Genomic DNA, 23,204 nt, shown 5'->3' with positions numbered 1-23,204 from the left:
TATAAGAAAGAATTTTTTTAAAGAAAAAAAAAGAAACATAAGAAGAGTAGACATCAGCAAAACTGGTCAGTTCATAGGGGAAAATTTAAAAAAAAAATAGAATGTTCCACACCTTTGGACCTCCCACCTCTGCAATGGATTCGGAGAGGAGAGGGAGCTATTGTCTTCTCTTTGAATTCTGCAGTGTTCTTTTTTAATCATTTCATTGTGGTTGTTCTTTCATTTTCCTTTGTCATGGTCACTGTGTTTATTGTTTTTCTGTCTCTGCTTACTTCACTTTGCATCAGTTCATGTAAGTCTTTCCAGGCTTTTCTGTACTCATTATACTCATAGCACAGTAATATGCCATTACATCAATGAACCACAATTTGTTTAGCCATTCCCCATTTGTTAAGTAACTACTTTTGTTTTCAGTTCTTTCCTGCCATACAAATAACTTTCTATGGCTGACATGAATGTTGCTTTATGGAGGAAAATTGATTTTACTCTTCAATCATCATGTCTTCCTTGAGAATACTCTTATAAAAATGTGTATTATAAAACATATGTGGTAAATTTTTTAGAATAATATGAGAAATTGAGCTAAATTTAGTTCCTTTATACCTTAGGGTTTTTATTTAAGTAATTCATTTAAGATATAAACCCCCTTGGATTGGCTGAATTATTCTCAAAAGATATAAATTCTGATTAAATAGTTGTAAAAGAAAAAGCCAACTTACCTTTGAAATTTCACCTTCATGACCTTCTAACTTGGTAATACATTTTCTTGTAGCAGCACTAAAAACTCTTGCTGTTCCTTTGTCAGAGGAAGAAACATACATTCAGTGTTGTGTGTGAGCATCTTATTTTTGTTTTTATAATGCTCTATGTTGGAATGTAAGATAATAATCCTTATGTGCCACATATCAAAGGGACCCTACATTCCCATATGCCTTATGCCTAGGAAGAATAGATGGATTCTGATAAGTTTCATTCATTTCTTTAACTACATACCAGAGAAGTGAGAAAACAATAAATTGGGGTGCGGTTTTGATGGTAAATGCTCCAGCAACTCAGCATGAAAGTCGATGAAAGGCCCTGCAAACATCATTAGCTCTTCCTTTGATTTCTTGAGAGTACATAGAAATCAGTGCAAAGCTTAATGCGCCAGTACTGAATGGGCCAAAGATCCAGATGACTGGCCCCTGACTTGTCTAGTCTCCATGCCTTCATTCAGTAACCTAAAGCAAGAAGCCCACTCTCATCTCATGGGCAGAGAGACAAATGGCAAATATATCAAGTTGCTATTTGCTAAGCCTGAGGCAGTGTTTAAAATTGCCCTATTTCTGGAGCATCAGGAACAAGCAAAGAAGCCAGAGAGCAGGATATTGCTTGTTTCTGGGTGAACTGGGATCCACTGAGAGATAGACATTTAAAATATTTTAAAATGAAAAATATCCTGCAAAATCTTGAATGAAACATTTAATCCATAAATATAAATTATGAATATCAGTATTTGGCAAGAGATTCACATAAAAATATTCTTTAAAAAATTCATCATTTGTTTAATTCTTCAGATTTTACCACATGTATTTTATGTATTTTACATATCATATTTTATCACCTGACAAAAAAGCAACTGTGCTTACGACATAGGATGTCATAAGTGACAGCATGGTGGAGTCAACAGAAGTTTAGCTTTGTAGTCTGTAAGGTCTAGGTTCAAATTCTGCTTCTGAGTGGCTTTGCTACCATTTACAAGTCACTTAACCTCTCAATGGTCTTGACAACTCTCTGAAACTATAAATTATAGATGAGTTGTTGCTAACTTACGTTGTTGGAGGAAGCTTCTACAATGGTGGACTCACAGATGCAGAGTAAAAACAAACAACTTTTCTCATAAGTAAAATATATGATCAATTTACTTACCATCAGCTGAAGCAGTTGCAATAAGCTGTCCTGTATAATCAAAACAGATATCTAATATTTCATCATCATGACCTGTCAAAGTTGCAATACATTTCCCATTCAAAACATCCCAGAGCTGTAATTTAGGGGGGGAAAAAACAAACCATGAATTTCGATTTAAGAAAACTATACAAAGTCAAAGTCAAAAGTAATCAAGGATATAACTGTAACTGGTGGGCTCAGTAGCTTAAAGCACAATGCCTAGATCATGGATTCGATCCTTCAGTTAGCTTCACTCTGTTCAATGGCCATACACACATCTCTCCTAGAGCCAGCTGCCCTTGCAAATCCAAACGTGTACCAGCTAAATGGTGTGAATGAATCTCGATTATTGAGGAAAAACTCAAAGTGCATGGCCCACTGTAGGTATATATATATATACCTACATATATACATATATGACTCCATATATAGTCATATATATATACATATATGACTCCATATATAGTCAATCAATTAGGAGTATTTTTGTCAGATTACCAGCTTTTACTAAAAAATATGAACTGTCATATAGGAATAGCAAGGTGAAAAGCATTTAGTCTAAATTCGCAATCCATTATGTTATACTTTCAAGGTTAGGAAGTACAAAATATAATATCTTAAATATTTTCTCCTGATTTTCTTAAAAAATGAAAATGATAATATTTACTTGATTATATTCTTATCAAACTTTCCATTTTCCATTATAAGGGCAAAAAAATTCAGAAAGAGAAAATCTGAAATAAAGTAAAAAACCATTAATGCCATTGGTTTACAGACATTCATCATTTGCTATTAAGAGAGAAGAGGACCCAAAGTTTAAAAACACATGTTAAAAAAAATTTTAAATAAAGAAAAAAAAAGAGAACAGGAAATGTATTTTTAAAATTCACTTTTCTGGCTTCCAAATTTAATAATGTCTTATTCTGAAAGTTTAATACACACATAGAGAAAAAATTTATTAGGTAAAGGTCTTTCTTTAACTCACCATGCATGTTTTGTCCATAGATCCAGTTAAAATTAGAGAGCAATCCCAATTGAACAAAGCACTACTGATCTCTGCACGATGACCTATTAAAGTATATACCTTCCTAAAAAAAGAGAAAACAATGAAAGTTGATGACATATTAAATAATGTCAATTCCAGACATCTAAGCTATTGTTAAAAGACCAAAAATTGTGATTTTTACATGGCCAGGATCTGAGTGAACATGGTGACATCTTAGTCAAAGGGAAGGGAAATCTATAGCTTGAACTAGTCAATGAATTCCAAAGTCTTTGCTTCATGTAGGCATAAAAATATCAATATTGACAGCAATGAATAAAAGAGTCCCTTCATCTCAGAAAAGAGTGGAGGCTTGTGAAAATAATGGAATCAGTCTAAAATCCAGAGAGCTTGAAAATATCCTCATGCTTTATTAGTGAACATATTGCCTATTCAGAGAATGAATAACAAATTTGTGGAGAGGTCCTTTGTGTCTCCTCACTTTTTGGTGGAAGTGTTTTGGACAATTCCTTGCTCTTTAGGCCCTTCAGCAGATTGGTAATTTCAGCCAAGGCTTTTACAATAGAAATTAGCTAATTTGGTTAACTTCTTTCTGACTAAGACAAAAAAAAGCTAGAAAAAAACTGAAATGATTGGATCAAATCAAATTTAATGAATTATCTATATATTTCTTTTAGAATATGTTGATATTCTTAAAATACATAAGAAGTTTGTACATAATACAAAAATAAACAATTAAACTAAACCATTATGCTAATTATATTGTCCCTTTTAAAGAAATTACATTATTTCAATGAGTTTATAGAAGGTAGATATTTCTGTAAACAGAGAATTCATAAGAAGAATGGGCCAAGCAAAGGGAAATGAGGATCATGAAAGACAGAATCGTCAATTTTGATTACACAAAAAGGTTTTACACAACAAAAACAATGCAGCTGAAATTATAAAGGAAGCAGTTAACTGAGGAAAAAAATCTTTGCAGAAAAGTTTCTCTGATAAAAATTTCATTTCCAAGATAAGCAAGAAATTTATTCAGATTTATAAAAAATAAAAGCCATTACCTCAATTGGTAAATGGTCAAAACATATGAACTAGCAATTACCAAAGGAAGAAATCCAAGGTATCAACAACCGTATAAAAAAATGCTCCAAATTTCTAATTAAATTAAAGAAATTCAAGTTAAGGCAACTCTGAGGTACTACCTCACACTCATCAAGTTAGCAAACATGACAAAAAAATCAAAATGACTAATGTTGGAAGGGCTTCAGGGAAAAGGGCACATTCATACACTATTGGTAGAGATATTAACTAGTCCATTCATTCTAGAAATCAATTTGGCACTACATCCAAAACATCACTCAACTATGTTATGTCCCCTCACCCAATGATATCACTACTAGACTTATTCTCCAATGAGATCAAAGAATAAAGGGAAAAAACCTTTATTTCAAAAATATTTTTAGCATCTCTTTTTGTAGTATCAAAGAACTGGACACAAAGGAGGCAGCTATAATTTGGGGAATGGTTGAATAAATTATGATATATGAACGTAAAAGGATACTACTATACCTGGGGAGAAGACAAAAGAGATAATTTCAGAGGAAACTGTGAAAATTTGTAGGAGATTATATAGAGTGCAGTGAGTAGAAACAAAACAATTTATGTAATAAACATCACCATAAGGTGAACAACTTTGAAAGACTTAAGAATTCTGATTAATGCAATGACCAGCCACCATTCCATTTAACTAATGATGAATCAGGATGTGCAACTCCTGAGAGATGATGGACTCAAGATGTGGAATGAGATATATATATTTTTGAAAATGGCAAATATGGGAATTTGTTTCACTTCACTATGCACGATTGTTACAAGTTTCATTTTTGTATCTTTCCTTCTCCCTCCCCCCCCCACCCAGAAGTGGGAGATGATAGGAGGGAGAAACTGTTAATTGAAACATATTTAATTTAAATTTTTTTAAAAATTGATATATGTGAGTCATTGTATTCTACTGCTATACTATAGAAACCACAGGTTAGCATTAAATTCACGAATAGTTGTGGTCTATCAATTTAATACCATAATAGAGAAACAACTACAAATACCTTCCAGTCTCAACATCCCATACAGAAACTGTATGATCAAAGGAACCAGTGATAATTCTGTTTCCTGTGGTGTTAAATGACAAGCAGATAATTTCAGCTGAATGCCCCTAGAGAAAAATAGAGCATATAACATTGTGAGCAAAAATCTTTTCAAACAGTTTTCCCATACTGACTTTATAATGCCCCAAATATAGATAAACATGGCAATTGGCACTTGATGGCATTTTGTTTTATTTTCAAATCTTTAAACCTCAGGAGCACTTTGTTTCCCTAGTTGCAAGATGGAATTAGAAGAAGCTATTATACATGTAAACTGAAACATCATGGTCCTGCAACACTAAATACTTAGGCCTAATTTAGTTGTATTTTTGTATTACTCAAATTACTTTTTAGCATTTTCCATTGCTATAATTATTCTTTTTAATTGTGCAGAAATTTTTTAGAAGAAACTTAGCTTTTAAAATTAGTTATATAATTCATCTTAAAACATAAATCTCATTCCTTGAGAGCCTATTTAAATTTAATAAACTTCAAAAATTGAGATTAAAATTTTTGAACACAATTCTATAGTTCAAAACAAAAGAAGAAAATTCACTCCCTTGAAGCAGATAGGTAGGCACATAGGCAGTATATGACTCATCTTTTCAGATCCATTTAGGTAAAGCAATGGAAGTTATATTTTTGGGTGTCAGCATAGGCATTAAGGGGGAACTTTAACTTCCTCTTCTCTTGAAAACAATTAGTGACCCATAAAATAATGAGAATTAATGGCAGAAAGTTTTTACCCAAGTGAATAATCACAAGGTTTTGGGGGGAAAGGGAACAATGGAATTAAACTTGGCTTTATGATTTCCAATAAAGCAGCATGAGGCACTGGTGAGGTCTCCCAATCATATGGCCCCAGAAGAACCCTTGAACCCAGAGTTCTGGATACCAATTATGGAGAGGCAGTGGTGGTGGATCTTTCAGCCTGAGATATGGTAGGTATGGAGAGGGGAACCATGTGGCTCAGTGGTGGAAATTCCTGAATTCCAGCCCCAATGATTGGCAAAGAGGGGATTTCTTTGATGATAATGAATTTCTGGAGAGTTCTAGCACCTAACCTCCTACAGACAGTGGGGACAATTCCTGGATGTTAAGCTAAGGTAAAATCAGAGTCTCAGCCTTCGAAAGACAGGAAGGGAAGTCCTTGATCAGTGCCAGTCTCTACATGTGGCAATTCATTAGGAAAAGCAGTAAAAGATTGAGGCAGACTATGAAGAATCAAAAGACCTGGACTTTGCCCTCCATAATCACTATGAATTATTTGGATTGAAAAGATGGGAAAGAGTTTGCTTCTCTAAGTAACTGCAAAATTTGTTTCCTTCTAGGGGAAGTGGAAGCCCTTAGGATAATGCCAAAAGGCTTGAAGTCTGAATGAGTCATGGGAGAAAAGCTGGGAATCACAGGAATATCTTTTTGTTTTCTTTCTGAGGGGAGTCCAAGCCTTTAGGTTAGTGCCATAAGACTAGGGGTCTCTGAGATAAAGAAGGGGCTCACCAGAATGTCAGGGGATTGTCTCCCTTGAGATACCCAATTTTTTCACCTCTAAGAGAAATACAAACTATAGGGTGATGCTATAAGTCTGGAAGTAGGACTTGGCAAAGAGGAAAAGAGAATTGTTTCAAATGTCTGTGCGCTGATGTATGATGTTTTCTGCATGCTGTCTGTGAGGTAGAAAAAAAAGTGTATAATGTAATAAATTAAATTTTATTACATTACTTTATTACATTATTATATTACCTTCAGGGCTCTTTTATCATCTGTGAAAACCTAGATACAAGCTCTCTTTTGAGATTTACAGAAGAATTTTTAAGTAAGAGCAGCACAAGACACTTGTGATTTGGGAGAAGGTTCCTCAATATTAAATCTAGTCTCTGTATATTCAGACCTTGAGGTTCTGGGCCATTGGTTACATAAACACTTTGTACTTCCTTATCTGTCACCATGTTATATCTCATCCAGCAACATGTAAACACTCCCGAAGGGCAGTAACTTTCTTTTTTGTCTTTGTATGCCAGGCGCCGGGTACAGTGCCTTCTATAAACCAGGTGCTTGTTGAATTGAGTTGAATCTGAAACTTAGAATACATCTGATAGCATGCTTATCTTAGTAACAAATAAAGAGGTGAAATAATCAACCTACACTTAAAGTGACGACTTCCTCTCCATTCTGAATGTCCCACAGTTTGGCTGTAGTATCCATACTTCCAGTAGCTACCAATGTACTTTGAGGGTTAAATGATAAACACACCTAAATCACACAGAAGGGGAAAGATAGCAACAAGTTTGCTCATATAGGAAAAGGCTTGAAGATTCAATAACATCATCAAATTCTGGTTAGTTGTTTGTCACCTACAAAGGAAAGAAAAGCCACTTTATAAACATGGCAACCAGATACCCCCACATAAGCGGAAAGTCCCAAAGCAGCAACTCACCATGAATCTTCAAATACAGGAGCTCGATTACTTTTTAAACTATTTCCAAATTATTATTTATGAATGAATGCTTGGAATATAAAGTGTTTTATTTAATGTTTTAAAGGAAAAAACATTGAAAAAAATTAACTAGAATTTTGAAAAAATGCCTGAATAACAGTGTAGACCTACATAAATAAAAAAAAAGTACATTTAACCAAAATAAGACAAACAACATATGTGAGCAATAATAATACCAAAAGAAAAACTGACTCAAGCATTTTAATCTAAGAAGTGTGTGTGTTTCAAGAGGTGCTTCATGTTATACTGGACATAAGCCCTAAGAAAGCCAGTTAAATTTAGTCTTGCAGCCAAGAGAAAGACATCAATTTGGGGTAACAAAAGCATGAATTAAAGTGCCTTTGATTTAACAGAGCAACTTTCTTATGTTAAATTGAATGTCATTTTAGAAAATATTTACATATACACAAATAAATACACACACAATTTCTAATATATCTATTTCTTCTTCTAGCAAAGATAGGCTATGCGGCTTTTCAGTCATTAAACTGTAGCTTAGAATCTCAAGCTGAATCTATAAGGCATACTTCAATTAATATATACATCCAAAGTTCTAAACAAAACTGGCATTTTTATTAGAATACAACCTTCTCCCCTTCAAATTTGCATCCAAATGGACGACAAAGGTGCCTTTGATGTTACCTGGAACCCTACATGCAGTATTAAAGACTCTATGCATTATTGTGTTTATAATCCAAATAAAGGAATTAAATGATTTAGAAAATATTTGCTAACTCCTTTACTCCTGATTCCTTTCTGGTACATTTTGTGCAGGAGGCACACCTATTTTCTCACTTTAAGTCTGTGGTCTCTCTGTTTAGGAAATATAGATTGTTGGTCCCAGAAAGGCAATGATAGGCAGGAAAGTCTCTTTAAAATGCACAAACATGGGGTTAGGTGGCACAGTGAATAGCGCACCAACCCTGGAGTCAGGAGGACCTGAGGTCAAATCCGGCCTCAGACACTTGACACTTACTAGCTGTGTGACCCTGGGCAAGTCACTTAACCCCATTGCCTAGCCAAAAAACAAACAAACAAACAAACAAAATAAAATGCACAAACTTAAAAAGTAGGAAAGGACCTGAATCAACAAACAAACCCTAGATTCATTCAACCTGAACTGGTGTCTCCTATCCATCCCAGTGGGGACCACTTACATGGGGAAATATTAGGACTAGGGTGGATACAACAAACTAATGTGTCAAAAGATTTGTTAGTAGCCACAAGGCACAAACTTAATTTGCTAGAGGGAAAAAAAAAGAGAGAAAGAGAGCTATAGATCAAAAAACAAAGTTGTAAATGCTGACCTAGCTATTTTAATCTATATCCACTAGCAAAATTATTGAGAAGGAAATCAGTGTCTTATTGTGAAATGTATATTGGAGAAAGCCCTAACAAAATGCCCAGATAATATGATCAGTTCATAGATTCAAGAGACAGAAAGAACTTTTGAAATCAACTAGTCCAAACTCCTCATATTATAGATAGAGAAAACACTGGCCAGAGAGGATTTAAACTTGGAATTCTACACAATATACGATGTTCTTTCCAGGAAGAGGAAATAGAAAAATAGATATAGGAAGAGAGATTACACTCTGCAGTAAATCAGTGTGTTCGTTAAAAACAAAAACTATTGCTAGATTAAAATGGTAGTAATTACAGTGATCAGCAAGATGACAAAACAATTTTTTACCTCAAACTTCTCCTCTACCACAACCCTAAAATAAAGAAATTATGCTCTATGTATAGAGTAATTCTCGCTGGATCTACAATATAAGATATAACCCCTGCACAAGGCAAAAATTTCAAGAACTAACAAAAGAACACTTTAATACCTAGCACTCTCATCCCCCCCTGACTTCATGCCACCTCACATTGCGATAAAGTTCTGAGACTTGTGACCCAGAGTTCTGATGTAGGGATTCCTCCATGGCAATGAAAACAATTCAAAATCCTCTAGCTTCACAAAAGATGGCCAACACTGATTATGCCCAGCCATGAACAGAAAAGAGACAGAGACTGTGGGGGAGAAAGACAAAAGGGAGAGTTGGACAGGGTGGAAGACATTTCTGGTGCTCAGAGTCAAAGGGAAAAGAAAAATGAGAATCAGATCTGAGGAAAATGCAACTGAAAATCCAGATAGTAGAGAGCCCTATCCCTACCCCCACTAGAGATGGAGATCCAGGACTGAATGATTCCTGTTCTTCCAACACAAGTAGCTTGGGGGAACTATGAATTACAGTTAGGGATTCAAGATGAAGAGTAAGGAGGATTCTCAAATGCAAGTGGCTGTGCATACAAGAGAAAAGCTAAAATGTCAAAATATGAAGAAAGAAAGCCTAAATAAAAACCAGTAAGGAGGATCATAAAAACAGGAAAAAATAATGAGTAAAATTTCAAAGGAAAAATCTTTCCATTTTGAAAAGTATTATAATATGAAAAAAAATGAACCAATATTACCCAATGAAAAGAAAAGAGTCCTGGAGGGGGAGCCAAGATGGCAGAGAGAAGCCAGGAAGTTGCCATTAATGAATAACATTAAATCAACTCTCCAAACAGATTCTGGAGCAACAGAACCCACGAAAAGATGGAGTGAAACAATTTTCCAGCTTAAGATAACTTAGAAGGACTTCAGGAAAGGTTTGTCTCATTTGGATTAAAGGGGATCACAACCCAGGCCAGATGGACTCAGGGCAAGCCGAGAGGCTCTTAGCCACAGCACAGATCAGCAACTGAGGCCCCTCAGATCTGGCTCAACAGGGTAGTGGCACAGCAGGACAACTGTGAAGCCTCCGGTCTCAGAGCAGAAGGCAAATTGCCAGCCCTAGAACCAACAGGTTCAACTAGGCTGGGCCACCCTGGTGCAGTAGGCAAGCCACTAGCACCTCAGGCTCTGGCAGAGAAAGCCAACAACCAGGTGCCTGGGCCCCAGCACAAGAAGTATGGGATAGTGCCCCCTGTGACCCAGGGGCAGAGCTCAATTTTAAAAAATGAACAAAAAAAAAAAACCAAAAAGAACCCTGACCATAGAAAGGTACAATGGTGACAGGGAAGATCAAAACACAAATTCAGAAGAGGAAAACAAGGTAAAATTGCCTACATGCAAAGTCTCAAAAGGAAATATGAGTTGGTCTCCAGTCCAAAAAGCCTTCTTGGAAGCACTCAAAAAGGATTTTAAAAATCAAATAAAGAGAGAGAAGAAAAATTGGGAAAAGAAATGAGAGTTATGCAAGAGAGAGTAAACAGCCTAGAAAAAGGAGGACAAAAATGGATTGAAGAAAATAATTCCTTAAAAAATACAATTGGCCAAATGGGAAAAAAAATTCACTGAACAAAACAACTCATTAAAAAGTAGAATTGGCCAAATGGAAAAGGAGGTACAAAATCTCACTGAAGAAAATGATTCCTTAAAAATTAGAATTGGGCAAGTGGAAGCTAATGACTCTATGAGACATCAATAATCAGTCAAACAAAATCAAAAGAATGAAAAAACAGAAGAAAATGTAAAATACCTTATTGGAAAAACAACTGACCTGGAAAACAGATCCAAGAGAGATAATTTAATAATTATTGGACTACCTGAAGACCATGATCAAAAAAAAAAGCCTGGACAGCATCTTTCAAGAAATTATCAAGGAAAACTGCTCTGATATCCTAGAACTAGAGGGTAAAATAATCATTAAAAGAATACACCAATCACCTCCTGAAAGAGATCTCAAAATAAAAACTCCAAGAAATGTTATAGCCAAACTACAGAATTATCAGGTGAAGGAGAAAATACTGCAAGCAGCCAGAAAGAAACAATTCAAATATCAAGGAGCCACAGTAAGGGTTATACAGGACTTAGCAGCTTCTACATTAAAGGATCAGAAGGTTTGGAATGTGATATTCTGGAAAGCAGAGGAGCTTGGATTGGACAACCAAGAATCAACTACCCAGCAAAATTGAGCATAATCTTTCAGGGCAAAAGATGGATATTCATTGAAATAGGGGACTTTCAAACTTTCCTGATGAAAAGATCAGTGCTAAACAGAAAATTTGATCTTCAAATACAAGACTCAAGAGAAGCATACAAAGATAAACAGAAAAAAAAAATATGTTATTCAATAAGGTTAAACTGTTTACATTCCTACATGGAAAGATGACACTGGTAACTCTTGAGAACTGTATCTCTATTAGAGCAGTTAGAAGGAGTATACATAGACAGAGAGTGTGGGTATAAGTTAACTTCGACGTGATGATATAAAAAAAATTAAGAGGTGAAAGGTAAATTATATCACAAGAAGAGGCACAAAAGACCTATTACAGTAGAAGGAAAGAAAGAAGGGAGGAGGTGAGCATTGTTTGAACCTTAACTCTCATTGGATTTGGCTCAAAAAAGGAATATGGTATAGACATTTATCTTACCCTATACAGAAGTAGAAGGGCAAAGGGGAAAGAAAGGGAGGGGCTGATAGAAGGGAGGGCAAAAGTAGGAGAGGAAAGGGAAAAGGAAAGGGAGGGAGGTTGATAGAAGGGAGAGCAGATTGAGTGAGGCAGTGGTCAGAAGCAAAACACTGGTGAGGAGGGACAGGGTGAAAGGAGAGAAAAAAAGTATAAATGGGGGAAAAAAAGATAGAGAGAAATACAAGTTAGTAATCATAACTGTGAATGTGAATGGGATGAACTCTTCCATAAAACAGAAGCAGATAGCAGAGTGGATTAAAAATCAGAAACCTACAATATGCTGTTTACAAGAAACACATTTGAATCAGAGAGATCTACACAGATTAAACATAAAAGCCTGGAGCAGAGTGAATATATGTGTGTGTGTGTGTGTGTGTGTGTGTGTGTGTGTGTGTGTCCATATATATATTTTTTATATATATGTGTGTGTATTTATATGCAAGTGTATGTATACATACATATATACATATATGTGTGTATATAAATATATGTGTATATATAATGCTTCAGCTGAAGTAAAAAATGCAGGGGTAGCAATCCAGATTTCAGACAAAGCAAAAGCAAAAATAGATATAATTAAAAAGAGATAAGGAAAGAAAGTACATCTTGCTAAAAGGTACCATAGACAATTAAGTAATATCAATACTAAATATATATGCACCAAGTAGTATAGCACCCAAATTCTCAGAGGAAAAGTTAAGTGAATTACAGGAAGAAATAGATGGCAAAATTATACTAGTGGAGGATTTCAACCTCTCCCTCTCAGAACTAGATAAATCTAACCACAAAATAAACAAGAAGTTAAAATAGTGAATAGAATCTTAAAGACATTAGATATGGTTGACCTCTGGAGAAAATTGAATGGGGATAGAAAGGAATATACCTTTTTCTCAGTGGTACATGACACCTACACAAAAAAATTGACCATGTATTAGGACATAAGAACCTAACAAACAAATGCAGAAAGGCAAAAATATTAAATGCATCCTTTTCAGATTATGATCATAAAAATTATGTGTAAAAAATGGCCAGGGAAAAATAGACCAAAAATTAATTGGAAACTAAACAATCTAATCCTAAAGAATGAGTTAGTCAAACAACAAATTATAGGAACAATCAATAATTTCATCAAAGAATGACAATAATGAGACAATATACCAAAACTTATGGGATGCAGCCAAAGCAGTTCTTACGGGAAATTTTCTATCTCTAGATGCTTACATGAATAAAATAGAGAGAGAAGAGATAAATGAATTGGGCATCAAATTTAAAAAGCTAGGAAAAAAATTTTAAATCCCTAAATGAATACCAAATTAGAAATTCTGAAAATCAAAGGAGAGATTAATAAAATTAAAAGTAAGAAAACTATTGAGCTAATAAATAAAACTAAGAGCTGATTTTATGAACAAAACAATAAAATAGATAAACCTTTGGTTAATTTGGTTTAAAAAAAAAGAAAAAACAAAATTACCAGTATCAAAAATTAAAAGGGTGAATTCAGTACCAATGAAGAGTTAACTAAACCAATAATTAAGACTTATTATGCCCAACTGTATGCCAATAAATCTGAAAATCTAAGTGAAATGAATGATATTTACAAAAATATAAATTGCTCCAATTAACAGAAGAGGAAATAAAATACTTAAATAACCCCATTTTAGAAACAGAAATTGAACAAACCATCAGTGAACTCCCTAAGAAAAAATGTCTAGGGCCAGACAGATTTACAAATGAATTCTATGAAACATTTAAAGAACAATTAATCCCAATACTATATAATCTACTTGGAAAAACAGGTGAAGAAGAAGTACTACCAAATTCCTTTTATGACACAAATATGATGCTGATACTTAAACCAGGAAGAGCCAAAACAGAAAATGAAAATTAAAGACCAATTTCCCTAATGAATGATGCAAGGATTTTAAATAATTAGCAAAAAGATTACAGCAATTTATCACAAGGATAATACACTATGAAAAGGTGAGATTTATACCAGGAATGTAGGGCTAGTTCAAGATTAGGTAAACTATCAGCAAAATTGACCATGAAGAAAACTAAGAGAAGTCATATGATTATCTCAATAAATACAGAAAAAGCTTTTGACAAAATACAACACTCATTCCTATTAAAAACACTAAAGAGCATAGGAATAAATGAAGTTTTCCATAAAATGATAAGCAGTATCTATCTAAAACCATCAGCAAACATTATATGTAACGGAGATAAGCTAGAAGCATTTCTAATAAGATCAAGTGTGAAACAAGGATGCCCATTATCACCAATGTTATTCAATATTGTACTAGAAATGTTATTTTTAGTGATAAGGTAAAAATAAGAAATTGATGGAATTAGACTAAGCAATGACGAAACAAAGCTATCACTCTTTGCAGATTATATGATGGTATATGTAGAGAATCCTAGAGAATCAACTGAAAAACTACTTTAAACAATCAACAACTTTAGCAACCTTTCAGGATATAAAATAAATTCACAAAAATCATCAGCATTTCTATATATTACCAAAAAAAAAGCCCAGCAGCAAAAGATAGAGAAATTTCACTTAAAATAATTGTAGACAATATAAAATATTTGGAAGTCTACCTGCCAAAACAAACCCAGGAACTATATGAACACAATTATAAAACACTTTTTACAGAAATAAAGTCATATCTTAACAGTTGGGAAAATATCAATTGCTCATGGGTAGGCTGAACTAATATAAGAAACATGACAATTCTACCTAAATTAATTTACTTATTCGGTGCCAAAACAATCAAACTACCAAAAAATTATTTTATAGAGTTAGAAAAAATAGTAATAAAATTCATGTGGAAGAACAAAAGGTCCAGAATATCAAGAGAATCAATGAAAAAAATGCAAAGGAAGGTGGCCTAGCCAGAACAGATCTAAAAGTATATCATAAAGCAGCAGTCATCAAAACTATTTGATACTGGTTACAAAATAGTGATGGATCAGTGGAACAGATTAGGTACACAAGACACAGTAGTAAATGATTATAGTAATCTACCATTTGATAAACCCAAAGACCCTAGCTTCTAGGGTAAGGACTCACTATCTGACAAAAACTCCTGGGAAAACTGGAAAATAGTATGGCAGAAACTAGGCATAGACCAACTTCTCACATCCTATACCAAGAGAAGTTTGAAATGGGCACATGATTTAGACATAAAGGGTGATACCATAAGCAAATTAGGAGAACAAGGAATAGTTTACCTGTCAGATCTATGAAGAAGGGAAGAATTTGTGGCGAAACAAGAGACAGAGAACATTATGAAATGCAAAATGGAAAATACTGATTAAATTAAAAAGGTTTTGCACAAACAAAATTAATGCAACCAAGATTAGAAGGAAAGTAGAAAGCTGGGAAGCAATTTTTACAGCCACTGTTTCTGATAAAGGCCTCATTTCTCAATTATATAAAGAACTGAGTCAAATTTAAAAGAATACAAGTCATTCTCCAATTGATAAAAGATCAAAGGATATGAACAGACAGTTTTCAGATGAAGAAATTAAAGCTATTCATAGTCACATGAAAAAATGCTCTAAATTAGTATTGATTAGAGAAACATAAATTAATACAACTCTGAGGTACCACCTCATACCTATTAGATTGGCTAATATGACAGAGAAGGAAAATGATAAATGTTAGAGAAGATGTGAGAAAATTGGAACACTAATGCATTGTTGGTGGAGTTGTGAACTGATCCAATCATTTTGGAGAGCAATTTGGAACTATGCCCAAGGACTATAAAACTGTGTATACCCTTTGATCCAGCAATACTGCTACTAGGTCCAAAGAGATCATAAAAAAGGGAAAATGAGCCATATATACAAAAATATTTATAGCAACTTTTTTTGTGGTGGCCAAAAATTGTAAATTGAGGGGATGCCCATCAGTTGGGGGAATGGCTGAACAAGATGTGGTATATGAATGCAATTAAATGCTATTGTGCTATAAGAATACTATTGTGCTATAAGATAAGCAGGTGGATTTCAGAAAAACCTGGAAAGACTTACATGAACTGATGCTGAGTGAAGTAAGCAGAACCAGGAGAACATTGTACATAGTAACAGTAACATTGTGGAATAATCAACTATGATAGATTTAGATCTTCTTAACAATATAATGATCTAACACAATTCCAAAAGACTCCTGATGGAAAATGTTATACACATCCAGAGAAAGAAGTATGGAGTCTGAATGAAGATTGAAGAATACTATTTTTATTTTTGTTTTGTTTTTGTTTTTTCTTTCTAACGGGTTTTCCCTTTTGTTCTGATTCTTCTTTTACACCATGGCTATCGTGGAAATATGTTTAATGTGATTGTACATGTAACCTATATCAGATTGCTTGTTCTCCTGGGGAGGTGGGAGAGCAAGGAGGGAGGGAGAAAAATTTGGAACTCAAAATCTTACAAAAATGTTGAAAACTATCTTTACATATAATTGGGGGAAAATATTATTAAGTGCAAAAAAAAAGAATGAAAAGAGTCCTATAGACTCCCTAAAGATTGTGGAACAATAGTAAGAAACTATAGAATGGCTCAGAAGTGAAAAAAAGTCTTAAAATAAGAAATGAGGAAAGAATTTAAATAAGAAAGTAGAATTCTTGATAAAAAAAAATTTAAATAGAAACAGCAGCATAGGAAAGATTTAATACATGATGGATGGAGAATCTTTCCAAAGAAGCATAAGCTCTGAAACAATAAGAGATTTGAAACACAAAAATAATGAAGTTGAGAAAATTTTATTAGAAGAGAAGTAAAAGAAAGCAATATAAAACCATAACCAATCAAAAAATCTGTATACCATAAAACAGGAAATATAAGAAGAAAAGTGTCCGAAATATCTGAATACAGACCACAAATCACTGGTAGAGAGATTCACAGATTGTTTCAGCAGGAGGTTAGGGTGAGGGGGTGAGGGGAGTAAGAATGGAAATATGATTCCACTCCCTTATAAATTGTTGGGAATGCAGAATAATTCTAAGTTATTTGAATTGCCTTTCTTTCATGTTTGAAGGTTTTCCTCCTGACTGTTTGCAAAGTTTGTTATTATTGAAACTGTTATATTCCACTGCTACAAGCCTTGGAATTTGAAACATAGTTGTTACTCCTCTCAGGACAATTGGAGATGGCTTGGATGCAGTGGAAGACCCTAGCCTTTTTAAGCTAAGGTCTTTCTCAGGAATCAGTTTGTCTGTGGCAATGCCTATTCAGTGATTAAGGATAGATAAGAAATGAAGCAAAGAATGGCCTCTTTTACCTACTCAAAAAAATACAATCTGGGAGGGAAAGAATCTCAGGGTTTCTGGCCAGAACAGAAACAATCGCTATTTACACTTACTCTGAGCCACCAAAACCCCAAAAAATGACCAAGTGAGGCTTGGGTTGGGACTTTTTGTTGGTGAATCAGTGAGAACCAAAGTGACTTGGGTTTAAGGCATGGTCAAGTAGCTCTACTTTAATCCCAATGGGCTTTATCAAAACCTTTTTTCTTTCCAGTGCTTTATTTCAAGAAATTATAAATGAAGGTACATACATGAAACTACAAGAGTTAATTGTCCCACTTTTAAAAAATGATAGAATAAATAGGGAAGAGAAAAAAATTAGCCCGCTAACCCCAAGATATCTTGTAAGGTTTCAGAGATCAAAATTTATGTTCCTTTGGGCAAAGCATCTACAGGTAAGGGTTTGATTCCCTATGTAGCTCCTTAAAGCTGCTAGGAGGAGATACAGTCTTCAGTCCGGCATTTAGAGTCTTTCATAATATGGTTCCCAACTAGACTTCTAGGAATATTTCATAACATTTTCTTTCTAATACTCTCTGTTTCAGTCAGACTAGCTCCTTATATGTTTCCTAGAAAGAATATCCTCTTATATACTTCCAAGTCATTGAACACTTTGCTCTTCACATTTGGCAAACATTCCCTTCTCACCTCTGCCTCCATAATCACTTTGTGTTTATTTATTTTTATACATTTATTCTCCAGTAGAATAATCATTGAAGGAAGGGACTGTTTTCTTTTGTCTCTGTCCCACAGGGTCTTGTGCTAAGCAGGTGTTTAATAATAGCTCCCATTTACATTGCATTTTAAAGTTTACGAAGTTTTGATTATCAGAACCACCCTTTGGGGTAGAAATTATTATTGTCCACAGTTTACAGAAGAGAATACTAAGGACAGAAAGGTCGAGGGATTTGCCCAGGGTCATGCTGCTAGTAAGTTTCTGAAAAAAGGATTCAAATCCAGTTCTTCCTGACTCTATGTCCGGTTGTCTATCTACCATGCCACGCCACCTCACTTAACTTTTATTTAATTAAACTGAATTGAATAACAAAGAAATACTCAACTCATCAGGGACACTTTTTATAGGCTTTTTACATAGTCCAGAAAAGTTATTTTAATAATTTAACTTTCAGAAAACCAGCCGTCTACTGAAAAGAAAGATAGAAATAACATATTCTTAAACTCATTCACTATATATTGTAGAGCTCTTTGAAAGATAACAAAAATAATGTTAAGCTTAAAATGAATTAGATTTAAATGGTATTAGCATCAATTAGCTGCAGTTTGCATTCATACAAAATGTTTATATGAAAAGTATTGCATAGAATAAAAAAAAACCATAAAGGTAGAAAATAGAATAAAATGTTACAGTTGGAAGGGACCTTAGAATCATTAACCACATTTTTGTAACACAGCAACATGCTAATTTCCATGGGAACCTCTAAAAAAAATCACAATGTTTAAAAATACAATGGAATTTTAAATATACTCACTATTTCTGCTGTATGGCCTCTAAAAGTATGATAACATTTTCCAGTTTCTGCACTCCATAGTTTACAGGTCTTATCAAATGATCCAGTGGCAATTTTGTCACTAAAATTGAGGAAACTCTACTTAATAGCAAAAAATAAATTTCAGCATCTATAAATTATTTAAAGACAAGGAAAGATAATGTATGATTCTGGAACTACTAATAAAAATAAGAAAAAGTGCCTTATTCATAGACCTATAGATAGTACCCTAGATTTGTATCTGACACATAAATTAATATAAAAAGGTCTGCTCACATATAAAATCTATTATTTTTTTTATCTAAAAAGACTGAAAATTCTTTAAATAATGACTGCTATGATTTTTAAATGGGCATAAATAAAGGCAAAAATTCTATCTGGAAAGCTGTTACTAGACAGATGTAAAATATGGTCAGTGTAGATATAAAAGAATATATTCCCCCAAAGTGTCTAAAAGAATGATAATTTATTCAAATAAAATGAATCAGAATTCAAAGAATCAGAGGGCTGAACAAAATTTTGAGGTACTTCCTACTCTCACCCCCTTGAGACAAAACTGTCAAAATTACTATTTCCCATTAAATGTCTACCATCCAATAGGGAGGCCAAAGTATGTTTATCTCTAAGACTATACATCACAGATGTCAAAGGAATAGTTTGAGAGAGGGCACTAGCTTCTTGTGTGTGTATGTGCACATGCATGTCCATGTGTGTATATGTGTGTACATATATGTGTATGTGTGTGTACATATATTCCTCTCTTCTCCATACTCAAAAGGGTGTTTTGCCAGGCACAAAGAAAAAAGAGTTGAGTAGTCTATTAAGAGGAATGTTGATGGACATGGTGCTAAAGTCTAGAGAATACACAATCAAACATTTAAAAGGATTATAATTGAAATAATAATTATTTCAGAAGTTGTGAGGTATGTGCTATCATTTCAACAAAACTTTCTTCTACAATTTAGTGTAATAATGTGAAAAATTGCTTTTTCTCTGCTTTAACGAGCATAGATTGATCAGAATTAAATTATCTGAAATGTAACTGAAAGAATTTAATCATTTTTCAAACACACATTAAATATTGATACACTAATTAAGTTTAGGTGGGCCTTATTTCACAATTAGTATCATTACATCAATATCTAAGGTACAAAGTTTCAGAAAAATGGTAGTAGAAAATTTCCACGCTCTAAGTGGAAATCAAAGGTTACTAGACAGATGTAAAATATGGTCAGTGTAGATATAAAAGAATATATTCCCCCAAAGTGTCTAAAAGAATGATAAATAATTTATTCAAATAAAATGAATCAGAATTCAATGAATCAGAGGACTGAACAAAGGTTCAGTTATCAAAGGTTACAAAATTCTTTGCCATTCCTCCTGTCCCTACCTAATGCAGGCCCTTATTACCAGACCTTTATTATTCATAAAAATTTCCTGAGTGCTTTCTTGTTTTCAGGCTTTTACCCTTTGACTTCCACCCCTCACACTTAATTCATCTTAGTAGAATGCTAAGATGCTACTCCCATTATGCTACTCCCTACTGAAAAACTGTCTCTGGCTGCCATTCTTAACAAGGTAAAGTTCAAATCTGTAAGCCTAGCATTTAAGGCCAACCACAAATACAACTCAAATCTATACTTCCAGCCTTGTTTCTCAACATTCAAAGCCCTCCATAATCTAACCCCAAATCTGTCTTTCCAATCTTGCCTCCCCCTATTGCTTGACAGGAATCCTCTATTACATATACTTGAGTTTACTTCTTGTCTCCCCAACAAGGCTTATTGATTCTTACTTCTCCAACCTACTTAATATTTTCAACCCACCTAGAGTGCTTTCCCTACTCCTAACTATCCAATTGTATCTATTATTTAAGTCCAATCTCAAGGGCTCCCATTATCAACCGAGTCTTCCCTGACCAAAATCAATCAGAGTGATAATTGTATATGAACTCTCCATTTCTTACCATTATCACTCCTCTGGCCCTTAATCATATACTACTTTGTATTCTTATTTAACTTTTCATTTGTCTTATCTCCCCAGTGAGATTCTATGTAAAATCCTCTAGAGGAAGGATTTGTGTCTTATATTTCTTTGAATGCCCAACAGGCCCTATCCTAGGTAAATCACATCCACCACCACCCCTAACACCCTCCAAAGTTAGGGGCCTCTCTCCTCAAATATTCCTTTGACATCTGTGATGTATACACTTAGAGATAAGCATATTTTGGCCTCCATATTAGACCATAAGCTCCTCAAGGGCAGAGACTTTTTCCAGAGACTTTTGTCTTCACTTTGAATTACTGGTGCTTTGTACAGTGTCTAGCCCATAGTTGGCTCTACTTATGAAACTGAACAAAGCTGTATCCTTTACCAGGTCTGAGTGTCTGTCATTTGCTTTGCCTTTATACAGTGTCCCAAAAATCTTATTGCAATTTTAATTCAAATATGTGGATGATTGAATTAAATTATATTTACCCATAAGGATTATTGAACGCTATGGCATATACCACATTCCTGTGACCCTCCAGCGTGTGCAGCTCCTCCCCAGATGATGTGTCCCAGAGTTTGCATGTTCTATCATAGCTACCAGTAATAAAGCTAAAAAAAAAAGGAAATGCAAAGAGATTGGGGTGAAAATAATATAGTATACCATTTAACTCTTTTTTTAAAAAAACAGTAGATCATAAAAGTGTTTTTTCACTTTGGTTCCTCAATGGAATTGGTTTAATTAGCTACACAACAGAACCAAAACTAACTCACAACTTCATATTTTATCTGAAAAGCACTAGTAATACAAAAGATAACACTACCAAAGAAAACACCACCTAAAATGCTACTTATGCTTGGGAGGGTGGAAGGGAGGTACAGAGCAGAGAGGAAAGATTAGCACCAATAAATCACTATTTCCTAAAATATTTACATACTTTATAAAGGATTATGCCTTCTGCTATTATTTTAGATAAATATCCATGTAAATTTTCAATCTGGAAAGAATGAAGCTGGGAGGGACTGATCGATAAAACAAACATTTCTTAAGACATGCTATATATGTGCAAGATACCAGGCCAGGGGCTGAGACATTTTGAAGAAAAAAACAAAAAAACAAAACAGCCTCTGCTCTCCAGAAGCTCACATTCTACTGGGGGACACAGAATGTATACAGATAAATACATTTGTTCCAAATCATTTCAGGAGACAGAAGGCACCAACAATTGGGAAGATAAAGAAAGGCTTCAGGCAGGAGAACACCTGAGTTGCAAGGGAACACACATAGATGTTAACACCCTTATGGGACATATTGACAGCCTCCAACCCTCTTGCTCATATCAGAAGGAGAGACAAAACAATGATAATCTATACATGTTTTATTCAGATCCAGCATGTGAGCATTCTTCCAAAGAGATGCTTTCCCTCCTCATCTCTGCCTCCTTGCTTCCCTGGTGGATTTTTTCAAGTCCCAGCTAAAATGTCACCTTCTAGAGGAGGCTTTTCCCAATCCCTCTTAATTTTAGGGACTTTCATCTGTTGATTATTTCCAATTTATCCTGTAAATAGCTTGTTTTTACAAGTTATTTGCAAGGTTTCCCCCATTAGACTGTGAGCTCTTTGACAGCAGACTGTCTTTTGCCTTTTTTTGTATCTCTAGTGTTTAGCACAGTGCCTAACACATAGTAGGTACTTAATGATGTTTATTGACCAACTGGCCAGGGCTAGGGGAATCTAGTCTGCTTACTTTAAAGGTATATCATTATAGTCCCCTTGAGGTCAGCATTAAAAGTAGTATGAATTACATGTTGCAAAAAAAAAGTCATTAAAACTAGGGCCAGAAGGTTTTAAAAAAAAAAGGATGTTTAATATAATAAAATGAAGTACATTTTAACATAATGCACCAGCACAGAATTCACTTAACAATGGATAATCCTATAACTATAAATGACAAAAATATTAAGAACTAAAAAGAAAAAACTTACCATGAACCTGACTTGTTAAATGCGACATTAGTCAATGGTAGTATGTGTGCTCTGAGTACCTTCAATATAAGAAAACATACTTTATTCCATTATCAACCACTAGAAGTCAACACATTCTTTTAATTATGCCTAGTAAATATAAAATAATGAATACCTGAATAAACAAAAAATGAAATATTGTGATTTTTCTAAGACCAATAATATATTTTCCAGGTATAAATACTTATACAAACACAGTGAGCTCATCTGAAATTGACCGTCAAATGTCAAAAAAAAGATGGAGTCATCCACAACACCTTGCCACTACACTGGCTTTACAATTATAGATAGATAGATAGATGATAGATAGATAGATAGATAGATAGATAGATAGATAGATAGATAGATAGAT

General features: G+C 34.1%; 1 protein-coding gene across 1 annotated transcript in view; it reads right to left on the bottom strand.

Annotated features, from left to right (window-relative positions):
- The window catches only part of DAW1 (dynein assembly factor with WD repeats 1), a 46,676-nt gene that overhangs the window by 5,918 nt on the left and 17,554 nt on the right, over positions 1-23,204 (bottom strand). The window contains exons 4-11 of the mRNA XM_027876132.1: positions 22,814-22,872; positions 21,318-21,440; positions 18,822-18,921; positions 7,222-7,329; positions 5,038-5,144; positions 2,915-3,017; positions 1,909-2,023; positions 720-796 (exon numbers count right to left, since the gene is read on the bottom strand). Of these exons, the coding sequence (XP_027731933.1) occupies positions 720-796; positions 1,909-2,023; positions 2,915-3,017; positions 5,038-5,144; positions 7,222-7,329; positions 18,822-18,921; positions 21,318-21,440; positions 22,814-22,872 (792 nt within the window). The remainder of the gene's footprint in view (positions 1-719; positions 797-1,908; positions 2,024-2,914; positions 3,018-5,037; positions 5,145-7,221; positions 7,330-18,821; positions 18,922-21,317; positions 21,441-22,813; positions 22,873-23,204) is intronic.

This window comes from Vombatus ursinus, unplaced genomic scaffold, assembly GCF_900497805.2.
Source record: "Vombatus ursinus unplaced genomic scaffold, bare-nosed wombat genome assembly UNPS02014810.1, whole genome shotgun sequence".
NCBI lineage: Eukaryota > Metazoa > Chordata > Mammalia > Diprotodontia > Vombatidae > Vombatus > Vombatus ursinus.
The sequence above is the reverse complement of the archived record's forward strand: the minus strand, read 5'-3'. Positions and strand labels throughout refer to the sequence as shown.